This window comes from Neoarthrinium moseri (genome assembly GCF_022829205.1).
Source record: "Neoarthrinium moseri strain CBS 164.80 chromosome Unknown scaffold4_Wmoseri_CBS_16480, whole genome shotgun sequence".
NCBI lineage: Eukaryota > Fungi > Ascomycota > Sordariomycetes > Amphisphaeriales > Apiosporaceae > Neoarthrinium > Neoarthrinium moseri.
The window spans coordinates 633,913-647,832 of record NW_026055118.1 but is presented as its reverse complement, the minus strand read 5'-3'; the positions used below and the strand labels follow the sequence as shown (position 1 = coordinate 647,832).

Below are 13,920 nucleotides of genomic sequence, written 5' to 3'. Positions count from 1 at the left end.
TACGCTATTGGGGGCGCCTTTTCGCCCTTACATGCGGTTGCCAACTTTAGATCAGAGGCATTTTCACGGGCAGATACTCCTCTCCCCTTGGACGACGTTCGAAAGGCTTCACGGGGGACAAAGGCGCCGCGACCCTACGCATTGTCTCTCTCTTCTCCGCCTGCCTCCTTTGTCTCCTTTGTTTCCAGTCCGCCGCTCTACATGGAACTGCGAAGCTGCATCTCGCATCTGAGCCAGCAGCGGCAGCCCCAGCGTCGCGACGGCCATTTAAAGGCCGCTTGGGATACCTTAGAGTAGAGAGTAAGATAGGGTCCCATCACAGCCTTCTCCATCCTTGTAGTACCCCAGACTGCATCTGCTGTTTCGACGTCTTACGGCCCCGACAGAAATACTTGCCACACATACCTGCAGCCGGACGTTTGCATAGCCGCGAACTAAACACCGTCGCCTTGTTTGTAGGGGATACAGTCGCCCATCATGGCTTCAGCATCGGAGGGGTTGCCCATACGCCCGCACGCTTCAGGCGAGGCTGATATGTCCGAGACCGAGGAGGAGCTGACCGAAGACCTGCATTTCAACGAGGCTCTGCTAGAATCTCTTGTTGATGTGACTGAGGACACCTCCGTTCAAAGGGCCGAAATTCACTCCGGAATCAAGACCATCAAGAAGAAGCTTAAGAGGCTTCATGCTGCGAAACGAGGTAAGGCACCCATGTTTACATGTTTTTGTTTATTTCGATTCGCCGACCTACAATGAATGCCTCAGTGTCTGAATAGCCATTGTTTCCTTTCATTATGCCTATTCCGTCCGCGTTACACCCCGCTTTATATTCACCTGGTACTTCTGCGTTGACCCGAGTTTTGGCCTGAGGATTGCCCTGGCGACCTCGGAACAGATAACTCCCCGTTTTCACATCAGCAGCACTTTCTCTCCTCTCCTGCCTCGACGAACACCATTATCCTGCTGGATGGGTTTGAATTTTCCCTCAACCCAGACCTACTTCAGCAAGACTCGTCACAACAACTGTTGCTCATGCCAGCCTAGGACATACCCAAGACGCAGCCTCTCGCATGAACGGTACAGCCGGTAGGTGAACCATGACACTCCTTGCACGCATCGCACATTTCCATGCACCAGCTATCCCGCGGGCGACAATAAAGCCCTTCCTTCATGTGAGGAGGAATCGTCGTTGGCCTCCTGCACGTTGCTTCTGCAACCCGAGTTCTACGACTCATTGTCATGATCGCCGTCTCCTAGCGAGGTACATTCGTGTGAACTTTTCCACTGTGCTGGGTTCAACACTCCTGATCATTCCATCTCATTTTATACCCCTGCCTGCTTCGTCTGGACATGTCCCTCACCTGGCTGCTCGTCTCTGATCCTAACCTGGTCATCAGATGCTAGACGGTCGACATCACGCAAGATGAACGGATCCGGTAACCAAAGTGAGTTGAGGCCTCCCTTAGTCGCGAATCAAGCCATGCCCTAGTCGAGCTCGATGATCCATCTCGACCTCCCAGATGCGCCTTTGCTGACTGTGTGAACTCAGGCTTGCCCACCATGGCGACCCCGGATCAGATCATAGGTAAGTCTCCCGCCATTTCTTCCCCAGTGATACTTCACATCGGCGACCCATCCGTGGGTCTTCAATCAGTTTATCTGAGCTTGACTCATAAATCAGACCTCACAGAAACACCTCCCCCCTCCTTCCGCTATCCATATGGACTGGAGCGTGAGTGTTACCAAGCAGGCTATCTACGGGAACTAAATCAAAGCACAGAAGACTAATGAAAATTACAGATGATGGTTATCTTGGTGGTTCCTCTTCCAATGATATGGAACCCAATGATATCACTGATATTGCAGCGCGCGACAGAAAGCGCACGTACAGCTCTCATCTTGATGCCGAGGATCCTTGGTTTCCTGAGTCCAAGTCCCGTCGAACGACTCCGAGTTTGGACGAGAACAACTTCAACCTTGATGACGATTTGCGCGTCCATGGTGAAGCATCTTCCACTATCGACCTTACTGGGGACGAAGAAGAGACCTCGTCCGCCTATTTGCATCGGCAGGAGGCAGAAATGCATCGACTGCGGCTGAAAAAGGAGCAAGAGGAAGAAGATGCGTGGTTTGCGCAACAATATGCCGCTCGTTTGGATAACACTGATGCAGACTACGAGTCTGATAGTGTTCCCAACCAGGCGACTCGATTTGGTCAACAGCGCCCATCTCAGAGCACCCATTCCTATTCTCAAGCGCAGCTTCCTTCGACCGCCAGCTCTTCCAGCCAGCCAGCGAGTGGCTCATCGGCCTTCGGCCTTCCATCTCATGTCAAGCCAGAACCGTTCCGATCGACTGGCTACCCGGGCAGTTCTTATCAGTCAACACATTCCCATGGATCTAAAATGCCAGGGAGCTTTGACAGTGACCCTCTTGAGGAAGCATCGCGCAACTTTCCGGCACAGGATCTGCTTACCCTCACCGAAGACGATTTCGACTTGTTTGGCGATGAAGCCTTCTCCAACGCGTACAATGGAAGTTCACCGACACCGGATTCTGACCTTGAGATCATTGGTGTAGGCGCTGCGGGCTTCCCTCCTGGGTCGTTGGGGATCGGTCCATCGAGCCAAGCCTATCCCTCCATGGGACACCGACCCGGCACTCTCGTCAACGGTTCGTCAAGAGTTGGCAGTTCGCTCAGTGATATTATCGGTCGAACGAACAACTATGACTTCGCGACGGGCCGTGACCATCTCGGAAATCCCCTGCCATCTCACATGATGAATCGCATACAAGGCCTGCAAAACATCCAGAACGGTTATATTGATGCCAAGTCAACTGAAGAACAGATTCGCAACCTACTTACTGGCATTTCAAGCGAGGATGCCAATCCAGATGACCTAGCGGAGACACCAGAGGGATTCAAGTACCCTCTCTTCGTGCATCAAAAGATAGCGCTGAAGTGGATGCAAGGAATGGAGGCCGACTCCAACAAGAAAGGCGGCATCCTGGCGGATGACATGGGCTTGGGTAAGACCCTGTCAACGCTGGCTCTGATCAAAACCCGCCCAGCACCTCGCAATGGAGCTACAAGTGCAAGTGTAAGTTCCTCTAGCACTAGTATTGAAGTAAACCAATTTTTCTAACTTGAAAAGCCAACTCTCATCGTTGCCCCGGTCGCTCTGCTGAAGCAATGGGAGCGTGAGATCCAGACCAAAATCACCGAGCGACCCGGTCTTACTGTTCTCAACGCTCATGCTTCCCGAAGAAATTGGGAGTCCCTGAGACAATATGACATCGTGCTCACAACCTACGACAAGATCAGATCGGAGGCAGAGAGGCTCGATAAATACACTAAACAGATGGCCATCAAAAACTCGCCTGCCGATGAGAATTTCCTCATGCGAGAATTCCCGTTGATGGGCCCGAGAAGCAAGTTCCATCGCGTAATCCTCGATGAGGCTCAGGCAATCAAGAATGCAAAGGCCAAAAGATCCCAAGCCATCGCCAAGATCCGAGCAGATTACCGATGGTGCCTTACCGGCACACCAATGATGAACTCGGTATCCGAACTTGCGTCATTGGTCCATTTCCTACGCATCAAGCCGTATAATGACCCGAAGAGGTGGCTCGAGACATTTGGCAGCCTCGTCAAAACTGCTCCTCGCCTGAACCAGCACACGGGAATGAAAAAGCTACAAGCTCTCATCAAAGCCATCATGCTTCGTCGAACCAAGCAGACAGAGATCAACGGAAAGCCGATTATTACACTCCCCCCGAAGACCGAAATTGTTGATCACATCATATTCAGTGAAGATGAACAGTCGTACTATCGCGACTTGGAGCGAGATAGTCAGGTCAAGTTCTCGAGGTTCCTCAAGGAAGGCCTGGTAGGCAAACGTTACACAGCAGCCCTGGTTCTAATGCTCCGTCTCCGACAAGCCTGTTGTCACCCATTCCTTCACATCACCGACCTTGAGCTCGTTAATAACGATATACCGGTCGCCAAAATGTTGGAGACGGCCGCCAAACTCAAACCGGACGCCGTGATTCGTCTCAAGCGTTCGGTGGGATCTTTCGAGTGCCCTATCTGCTACGACTTCATCGAGAACCCGAACATCTTGGTCTGTGGCCACAACACATGTCCACAATGTCTTGTGCGTTATCGACAGACAGCCGAGGAACAGAACATTCAGAATGGCCGGGAGGGTTTCAGATCCACTTGTCCTGAATGTCGCGAAGCAGTCAATCTCGATGAGTACATCACCTTTGAAATTTTTCAACAGGTGTATATGAAGGACGAGCTTGAGGCTGAGAGAGGAGAAAGCGATGCTCAAGATGGCGACGGCGAGCTTGATGAAATTTTCTCGGACGACGAGACCTCGTCTGAAGAAGAAGGCGATGATGATGAAGTCGACGAGCGCGGAAACCTAGCCGGGTTCATTGTGGATGATGATGGAGACTCAGACTTCAGTCCAGTGAAGCACACCAAATCCAGGGGTAAAGGCAAGAGAAAGGACAAGGGCAAGGGCAAGGGCAAAGACGAGGGCAAGATGAAGAAAAAGGGCCCCGTCAAGCCTGAGACCCTTTCAAAGCTGAGAAAGGAAGCCACGAACCAGCCCAGGTTGCGCGAGAAGTACATGAAGTACTTGCGAAGCATTTGGCTCGACTCCGCCAAGGTTTTCAAGTGCATGGAGATTATTGCAAGCATTCAGGCCTCAGGCGAGAAAACCATCATCTTCTCGCAATGGACATTGCTTCTGGACCTATTGGAGGTGCAGATGGGTCGACAACTGGATATTGGCTTCCGCCGCTACGATGGCTCCATGCAAGCCGCCCGGCGAGACAAGGCCGTGTCGGACTTTATGGAGAAGCCAGACGTCAAGGTGATGCTAGTATCCCTCAAGGCCGGAAATGCTGGTCTCAACTTGACAGCCGCGTCTCATGTCATCATTATGGACCCGTTCTGGAACCCCTTTACCGAGTACCAGGCAGTTGATCGCGCGCATCGCATCGGCCAGCTGCGTGAGGTCAAAGTCCACCGACTCTTGGTCAAGGGAACTGTCGAAGATCGTATCATTGCTCTCCAGGACCAGAAGCGTGAGCTCGTTAACTCAGCTCTTGATGAATCGGCATCGCAGGCCATCGGCAGACTTGGCGCCAAAGACCTTGCCTTCCTCTTCGGTGTTCCAGCTCGATAGGTGTCGAGCCTGCGAGTCCAGAGTCGTCGACCATGGATCGATCTAGCTTTGGATTTTGTGCACAAACACGTGCAATCTGACATCAGCAGTATCACGAGCTGGTTGTAGAGTTTCCTGAACTCCTCCGGCTTGAGTAATGCGCCATTGCGCACATGCGGTATTGGCAGTCGCCCACGAGGAAGGGCAAGGAACAGCGCGCGACGTTGCGTGGGAACAGAAGGCATGATTTACTACGAGGCACAGAGGGGATTTTGCACACGACAGGCTTTGTGTGCGTGCAGCTTGAGAAGGACTGCTCAAGTACTTGCGGTGCTTACTGAATGGTAACTAGACAGATGCTCAGGACGATTTGCCTGAGAATCTGCGATGATTACTGAATGGCAGCTAGAGAGATTCTAGTATCTAGATAAGGAAACACTGCAGCTTTGACTTGATAAACCTGGTAATCCAGCACCTTGTAAGGAGTGGTCGGCAACAGTGATCGTGATGAATGTGACAACGGTGTTTTTGCACCGAAACTGCTGGCAGACCCAGTGGCCTCCATCCAACCGAGTCTCCTGCCGCCAACTGCCCGCCCTCAAGGTTTGAAACTCCGAGTATCTGCGCCTGCCAGGAGGAACAGCAAATCAGCGGTTCGCTGACCGCCGAGCCTTCCCCTACCGGACCTGGCAAAAGCTGGCGTGGACATTCAGAAGGTCCCGTCTCCAGACGAGGCAGAAGTCCACTGCCACTGGGGACGGGGGCACTGCCACTCCTTGACCTTCTGCCGCCTCTTGCGCACGTTTTCTCGGAAGTCGTGTGGCAGAAATGCGGTTTCTTCTCACAAAATTCTCTCCTCCGCAACGCAAAAGTCAAGTCTACACAAGAATCCAACTGCCAGGGCGCCCCCAGCATCGGCAACCACAGTCGACACTTCTGGCACTCTCGCCTTTCCCAGCTCCCATTTGATGCCGGACAAGCATCGTTCCTGACTTGGCTCTCACGAAGGCGTCGCTGCCATTGGGATGGCAATCATCTGCTCATAAATCACCAAGCCGATGTGCATCCATCCTCTTGCATCCGACGTCTCTTTGGAGCCCATCTTCTAATCCAACAGTTCTACTTTGCCGTTAGCTTTGGCATCTGCTTGTCACGCACTTCAGTTCTTTGGACGAAAAACTTTAACTCATCCACAACTTCTGTCCATAGATAGCAAATCTCCTCTTCGCCAGAAATAATTCAGGATGGCTGAAGTCGACACTGGTGTAACAATCTTCGGCCAAGGCGCCCATCGTCGCTCCAGGGTGACCACTGGACTTCTGGAGAAGCATCCCTACCTCCCACGGAGCACCCGTCCAAAATACATCACCATGCAGACCGACGAGGGTCCAAAGACGAAAGGTCCCCTTCGGGTCCCGGTCAGGCCGCGGCCTCGCAGCGTGATATTGCCCGAATACCCCAATCATCTGCTCAGCCAGTACCTCGACTCCGAGAACACGCCGCCACAGGCGGCGGCCGGCAAGCATTCCGTATTACAGCTCCTTGATTCGGACGACGAAGCAAACCTGCGAGCTACCGGAAAGCTCATGCCATCGCCAAGCGGAGACGACTTCATCATCTTCCAGGCCGACACCCAGAAGAAGTCTGAAGACACGGATGGACCTTCAAGAGAAAGCCCATCGCAGCCCAAGCAGTACCCCTACGCACTAGGCTCGATAGCTTGTTTCGAGCACCTAGGGTTTTCACGGAAGAAGGCCGCCCTGTTGGCCAAGAAGTTCTTCTCTCAGTTCTACTTTGGCTTCTGCAACGAGTGGGAGTTCCAGGACGTTGCCATCGACGTGCTGGACTGTTGCGACGTTTGTGACGTTGAGGAGCCTGGACAAGATACAACGCCCCTCTTCGACGCACTGGGCCTGAACGAGGAGATGAGAAAGTCTCTAGATCAGGATATGTACGACAATCTGTTTGAAGATGGGATGACGATCATGGACTGGGTCGAAGACACCATCAGCAGCCGCTGCGTCGAGATGGCCTTGTTCTCAAAGAAATCCAAGAAGCGCGGCCAGCTCCTCCGCGACGCTGCCGCCGCCGCCACGAAGCAGGCCTAGGAGGCCAAGCTCGTCGCTGACCAGACCTCCCAACCGGCGGCGGTCAAGCCCACCACCGTCGACGCAAAGAGAAACACCGAAGACGGCCCAGAAGCCAAGTCCGTACGGACTTCCCCGAAGCGCAAAGCACCCGTTCTGCTCCACAACACACTCCCCATGCGCCCCAGGAATGGTGACCATGCGTGCTCCGACACCAAGAAGCGTCGTTTGTATACCAATGGCAAGATGCTTAGTCCTCCTGAGGAGCCTCGTGAAGAGACGCCGAAGAAGAACGGCGAGCACGCCGATGCCCGGGAGCAGACCATAGTGCTGCATGGTGCCGAGGTACTTGAGTAATCCTCGGTTGTGCAGGATCACTGGTGGTCATGAAAGTTTTGGCACGTTTTCTTTTGTCATTTTCCTTTCCCTTTCCCTCTTTCTTTGGTGCTTGTCGGGTTGAACCAAAAGGCTTGCTGGAGCCAATGGTTTAGAACACATGGTTTGATAGCATTCACTGTACTTTATTCGGGAGTGCGTTAAGGGGTACTTTCGTTTATAACTGCTTGGAATAAATCAACACGTACTCAAATCACTCAAAAATACCGTAGTAGCCATGGGAAACGTGATTGCCATAAATTGTGGAAGAAACTCGATCACATCACAGCAAGATGGAGACATAAATCCACGGATTTAATCGTTTATCAGTGTTCTTAATGCTTCTGTCCATCTGTGCTTACTTGAAGGCGATGGGGACTTCTATAATGGCCTGAGCCAGAGTACATATTGTAATCGCTCTCCAACAACACCGTAGCAAACTCGACCTTTCTAGTTGAGCATGCTGATGTTTCAGTTACGAAAGAAGTTCACCACTACTTCCTCCACAGCTTCTTGATTCTGCGAGGTGGCGGTCCACGTCACCTGTCGCGACTTCAGGTCCTTACCCTCCATCCACTTCATGCTGGCCACCAGAGCGAGCGCTGGTGTATCCCGGATCTCCAGTCGCAGCTCCTTGTTATCACGAGCCGTGATGGTGGGCCCGGTCATTGTCTCGGACCATACGATATCCTCCCGCTCCAATTGCTCCGAGGCCGTGTCCGACAGCTTCGCAACAATGGCGCGGGTCGCGGCCTGGCGAACATAGTAGATGGCCTCGTGGACATTGGGGTAAGGCTCTGTCCCGTACGGTGGGTACGACTCCTCCAGGGGGTTGGGTGTGTCTGGGGCTTGGTCCTGGCCCTGGGTTGCCTGGTTGTCGCCAGTAGATCCGGGCAGTGTGACCCTGAACATTGTTGTGAGGACAGGACTCGCGAAGCTCTTCCCGCGCAGCGTCAATCGCGCCTCGGGTGTGATAGTAAGCTCGACGGTCAGCTCGAGGAGCTGCGCCAGGTTGATGATGAGGGATTCGGACGGAGTCGCCCGCCAGGCCTGCACGTACAGCTGGCTGAGCTGGTGATGGGACAGCGAGTCCTCGGGCGGGACGTACGATTGCGTGAAGGCCATGCTCGACAGCCCTGCCCCGTGTAAAGTGACTTTCAGCCCGGTGAGGAAACTCGTCAGCGCGCTGCAGGAAGAATCGTATGTGAGGCGAGCAAGCAAGGGACGCAGGATGCCGTGTGTCGCGTTGTTTCGGCCGGCTGCTGCCTGAGTTGACTGAGTGCGCTTGAAGTATTGCATGCGGTGGTTGAAGATGAGGAGGAAATGCAGCCCGAGGATGGCTGTGTCTGCCAAGGTGCTATCCGGTTGGCCATTGCCATCTTCAGGTTCGCTCAGGTCTTCCAGGGACAGGGTAATCTTAGTCTTTGCGTCGACGTCGTAGACGAGCCCAGCATCAGTGGATCGTACGTTTAGTGAGAGTAGAGTGCGTGCCTCTTTGTTGATCTCATACCATAACTCCTCAGCGAAGATGGTGTTACGTGCCTCGAGGACGCGGTCCTGCAGTGGAGCATTCTCCGGCACTCGTCCTGGCAACCGCGATTTTCCTGTTACCTGTCCATCGCGTTCGACCAGGACTCGTACCCTCTTGGCGCCTCCAGCTCCAGCAGTGTTGCCAAGTTGAGCCGTCCCATCGTCGCTTCGACGCAAAGGCGCAATGCTGCTGTTCCGGTACTCGGGAGCCGATTCGGCAAAGCCGTACCTCACGCCGAGGGTGTGAGACTCGTACGGTAGGGAGGCAACTGTCCAACCGTTGTCGCTCACGGCGAGGACATCGGCCCAGTACTTGGTTTCCAGGCTGATCTCCTTCTCCAGGCGCTCTGCAGCCTCGATGACCGAATCGACCATCTTGTTCGTACCCATCAGCCTCCAGCCTGTGGCGACAGCCAGGTCATCCTGCATGCGAGCCTGTGTGATGTTGGACTCTTGATGCTTGGACGCACCCAGCACACCGAATCCCACCATGTCACGCAGTGCCGGCGACAGGGTGGTATTGGCTTGATTTGGCGTTTCCTTGGACAGAAGCAACGAGACGAAATCGAGGCTGTGCATGGCGGACTGGTGTGCCATCTCGATATTCCTAAGGAACTCCTCTCTCGCCTCGATGATGGTCTTGGACTTGTCTGCCTCGGCATCGTCGTCCGAGTCGGACTCACCACCGGGGCTGCCGTTGGCGCTCGTCAGGCGGCCTTCATCCTGGGCCTGAGCCTCCTCGCGCAACTCGGCCTCGGTCACATTCCGGAAGCCTCCACGTTCGGCATTGACGCGCGCGATGAATTCGCCTAGATTCTTTGGCTTTTTATCGCCGGTCGGCCAAGGGCGCAGTGAGAACGGCGAGGCGCTGATGGAAGCCATGGTGAGATGAGTTCGTCCTCGATGAGATTATGAGGTGAGAGGTATCAGCGGGGAATTCAGCCAGCGTCTCCAGTCGTGGCAGGGTTATTGCAAGAATCGAGCCGGCCGTTGGCAAGTGTGAAAAACAAAATATCGACGCCAGCGATTGGAGTTGACAATCACCAAGCCATAACCGAATCTCGAGGAGTTGCAGGGCGGAATTCCATTCCAGACGGCGCCGCGGCAGTGGAGCACCTCCAGCCCCAAGCCTCATCCCCGATAGTCGTCGGCGCTCGAAGCGCTAGGTGATCTGTGCGCATGCCTGTCGTCGCCAACTGCAATCCACCAACATCGCCAGCAAGTTGCTTGACAACGTTCACTTTCTTTCTGTTATTACGCGCTGTTTACTCAATCCCATTAACCACTCATGGCCCTCTGGCGGAGCCGCTGATTAAGGTACCTGGATCGTGAGTCCAAGACTGGAGACATACCGCTTGTTAGCCTTTGGGTGAGAGGGGGGCAGATATAACCCGAGTATTATACAGTGGTGAGACGTTGGTTGCATTTGCGAACTGTAAAGATTGTTAGGAGATCGTACAGGACCTTCGAGAGTATGGGGAGAGCGAGTGCCTGTGGAAAAAGACAAAAAGGAGGCTTGACAGTCGCCGGAGTCTGACATTCATCGGAACAAAACTCTCGGACCACTCTGGTACCTAATCGTCCGCGGATTTGACATAACAGTCGGAGCAGTTCGTATGAACAGAGTTGGTATGGAAATCCACGGCTCGCCCAGTCTACAGGGAAGCGAGGCACAATATATGACATGTATGCTCCTGGAAACGGATCTTGTAGCACACAGAGAACCACTCATGCAATAGGTAGTTGTCTTGGTCAACTACCTTCAATATAAAATCTATACGCTAAAATGAAAAGATCAAAGCGATGTTTTTCAGGCACTGACGTTGCCGAATCGGTATTGCGACCATCCCATGCTGCCTTCGTGCAAAGTCCAGGTCCGCTTCCCTTGGTCCTCACCCGCGGCGCCGGCAGCAACGTATACTGGCATGAGGTGGTCCATCCACTGCGGAGCTTCAGCATTAGCAAAGGCGAGAAACGTCAAATTATCAAGGCAGACTCACCGGGTGGGCCTGTCTGGCATCTGGCCGTCGGGCGGCTTCGGCCATGCGCTCCTGGCGCTGTGCTGGGGCGACCTCGGTGGCCTCTTTCAGCGCCTCGTCGAACGACACCGTGTACGGCATCGGCCGCGGATCGCCCCGCGTCTTGAACATGTCTCTGAGGTTGTGGACAGACATGCCGGCGCCGATGATGACGATGTTCTCGTCGCGCAGCGAGGCCACCGCCTGGCCGAGCCGGTAGTGCAGGTCCGGGTCCTCGCTGTGGTACAGACTAACCTGGACCAGGGGAACGTTCAGGGGGTTCTCCTTGGGGTCGAATGCTGGAGCGCCGTCAGCATAAAGTGGGAGAGGAGGCGGTCAGTGATCGACGACATACCCACGTGGAATCCCGACCAGACACCGTGGTCAAGTCCCCGTGTGACGGCTTTGGTCTTGATGCCGGCATCCGTCAGGAGCCCGATGATTTTGTTCGCCAACTCTGGGCTACCCCTATTCGGATACTTGGCTTCATAGTAATGCGGAGGAAACCCGTAGAAACTACAAATTGAATCAGATCCAGAACCACCAATGCTAAATTGACCGGTGCCTTACTCATAAATCAAATCGGTATGCTCTGCAGTGTTGACCTCTATGGTGTTGGGAGATCCCTCCCAGTGGCCTGAGAAGACCACGATAGCCTTTGGCTTGACTTTTTGAGTAATTTCCTTCCCGATTTTCTGCAACACTGGGAACACCGGGTGCTTAGTCTCATACATCACATTGGGCTAATATATCGTATTAGTCAAGATTTGTCAACGGTTGTTACGGGACATTGGGTACTGACGCCGCCATGGCTGAAGAAATAAACCGGTGCCTTTGCCGACATGGCGTCTGTGGGTGACTTTCGAGCCGAGTGAAATGCTGCAATGAACTTGGAGACTGGCTTGTACGCCCAGGATGACATGAACTCGTTGGCAATCGGAGAAGACAAGAGCAGTGATAGTCCAAGGATGCCCAAAGAAGCAATGAGCAGCGACCTGAAGGAGGCGCGTATTGCCATATAGCTTTCAGGGGGGGTTCATATAGGCCACTGGAAATCTGGGGGAAAAGCTTGTGTAAAGGCGCTGTAACTTTTTGTAACCACGCTGAAACGGTCGCTAGCGCGCAATAGATTCACGGCTTGTTCAGCGACAAATTGATGATTACCAAGGCTCTGTCAGCACGCAATGCGGCTATCGTCTGATTGGTTTGCTTCTCCTAGAAGAATCTCCGAGGTTCCGCGCGGTCCCGACACAGGGGATATGCAGTTAGCCGAAGTGCTAAGGCCTGTCCCCCGGAATAGAGGGGCTACTGTGGCCCCACTGCCGCCACTAGAGGCCGGAACTCAAACACTGCATCTCGGCGTCCACCACCGGCCTGGGCATAGCGAACCGTACTGTACGTGTGAATGACCGAGGCCTCAGTCCGGTTCATCTTTACTCTGTCGACGCTCCTTCTGTGCTGCTTTCTCGCTGCTGGTTACCAGCCGAACCTGAACCCCAAACAGGACATCAGAACGGACCCCTCCACCATGAGCGCCCTCAAGCGACTGCCGCCGTTGCTGTTTCCCGCAACCAAGCTGCACACGGCCACCGTCATCTTCGTCCACGGACTGGGTGATACTGGGGCCGGCTGGGCAGATGCGGTTCAGAACTGGCGCCGCCGCTCGAGGCTGGATGAGGTCAAGTTCATCCTGCCGCATGCACCTCAAATCCCCATCACATGCGTAAGTCGTCAGACAGACACCATGTCTGTTCCCGTCTGGAAAGGGGGCGCAAACTGACACGCCGTGTAGAACGGCGGCATGAGGATGCCAGGATGGTACGACATCGTAAGTGATATTCAAACCACCCCTCCAGAACGAACCCTTGTCGCCATCGTACTAAACAACCCCTCCCTCCCCAGGTCGCCCTCGGCGGCTCCACCAACGACCTGCGGCGGCAGCAGGACGAGGCGGGCCTGCTGGTCAGCCGGGCGTATCTGTCGGGGCTGATCCAGTCCGAGATCGACGCGGGGATCCCGGCGGAGCGCATCGTGCTGGGCGGGTTCTCGCAGGGCGGCGCCATGGCGCTGTTCACGGGCCTGACGGGCAAGGTCAAGATCGGCGGCATCGTCGGCCTGTCGTCGTACCTGCCGCTCGACAGCCGCCTGCCCGAGTTCCTGAGCGAGGGCAACGTCAACGAGAAGACGCCCATCCTCATGTGCCACGGCTCCGCCGACCCCATCGTGCCCACCGCCTTTGGCAAGGAGAGCTCCCAGATCCTCACCAAGACCGGCTTCCAGGTCACCTGGAAGGAGTACCCGTAAGTGCCTCTGCTCCCTTTCATTCTTTCTTCATGTTACGAGACGTGACCAGTGCTGACTGTTGTATAGGGGTATGGGCCACTCTGCGTGCTTGGAGGAGCTCGACGAGGTCGAGGCGTTCTTGGGCAGCAGATTACCAGCGTTGGGAGAGGAGAAGAAGTCTGAGTTGTAAGCCGCATAGCGGGATATTCAACTTGCCCATAAATCAACCCCTGCGAGACAAGAAAATTAGCAAACCAGTGTTAGATCAGATGTCTATTCACGCAAAGGAATGGCTTAGGCTAGAACGAGTTACCTATGTGGCATCAAGCACGAACATGCAACTATAGACGAATCAAACATTCACGAATAAACGTAAGCCGGCGGTGATATCATGCGACTTGACTCAATTGGGTATCCTGGTAGTTTTCATTGCCACCGCTATTTAAT

General features: G+C 54.2%; 5 protein-coding genes across 5 annotated transcripts; 3 read left to right on the top strand and 2 right to left on the bottom strand.

Annotated features, from left to right (window-relative positions):
- Window positions 1-477: 477 nt before the first annotated feature.
- JN550_001999 (uncharacterized protein) lies at window positions 478-5,201 on the top strand (the record flags this gene model as incomplete). Its single annotated transcript, XM_049313246.1, has 7 exons — window positions 478-700; window positions 1,045-1,086; window positions 1,398-1,445; window positions 1,550-1,585; window positions 1,682-1,732; window positions 1,801-3,101; window positions 3,156-5,201. The coding sequence occupies 7 exons, from the start codon at window positions 478-480 to the stop codon at window positions 5,199-5,201; spliced, it is 3,747 nt and encodes a 1,248-aa protein (XP_049176060.1).
- A 1,223-nt stretch (window positions 5,202-6,424) lies between these two features.
- JN550_001998 (uncharacterized protein) lies at window positions 6,425-7,288 on the top strand (the record flags this gene model as incomplete). Its single annotated transcript, XM_049313245.1, has 1 exon — window positions 6,425-7,288. One exon carries the CDS (start codon window positions 6,425-6,427, stop codon window positions 7,286-7,288), a length of 864 nt encoding a protein of 287 aa, XP_049176059.1.
- An 825-nt stretch (window positions 7,289-8,113) lies between these two features.
- JN550_001997 (uncharacterized protein) lies at window positions 8,114-10,054 on the bottom strand (the record flags this gene model as incomplete). The annotated part of the gene is made up of 1 exon (XM_049313244.1): window positions 8,114-10,054. The coding sequence occupies one exon, from the start codon at window positions 10,052-10,054 to the stop codon at window positions 8,114-8,116; it is 1,941 nt and encodes a 646-aa protein (XP_049176058.1).
- A 928-nt stretch (window positions 10,055-10,982) lies between these two features.
- On the bottom strand, window positions 10,983-12,208 carry JN550_001996 (uncharacterized protein; the record flags this gene model as incomplete). The annotated part of the gene is made up of 5 exons (XM_049313243.1): window positions 10,983-11,114; window positions 11,173-11,489; window positions 11,546-11,706; window positions 11,761-11,933; window positions 11,993-12,208. The coding sequence occupies 5 exons, from the start codon at window positions 12,206-12,208 to the stop codon at window positions 10,983-10,985; spliced, it is 999 nt and encodes a 332-aa protein (XP_049176057.1).
- A 387-nt stretch (window positions 12,209-12,595) lies between these two features.
- On the top strand, window positions 12,596-13,663 carry JN550_001995 (uncharacterized protein; the record flags this gene model as incomplete). Its single annotated transcript, XM_049313242.1, has 4 exons — window positions 12,596-12,913; window positions 12,983-13,018; window positions 13,093-13,490; window positions 13,561-13,663. 4 exons carry the CDS (start codon window positions 12,596-12,598, stop codon window positions 13,661-13,663), a joined length of 855 nt encoding a protein of 284 aa, XP_049176056.1.
- Window positions 13,664-13,920: the final 257 nt, after the last annotated feature.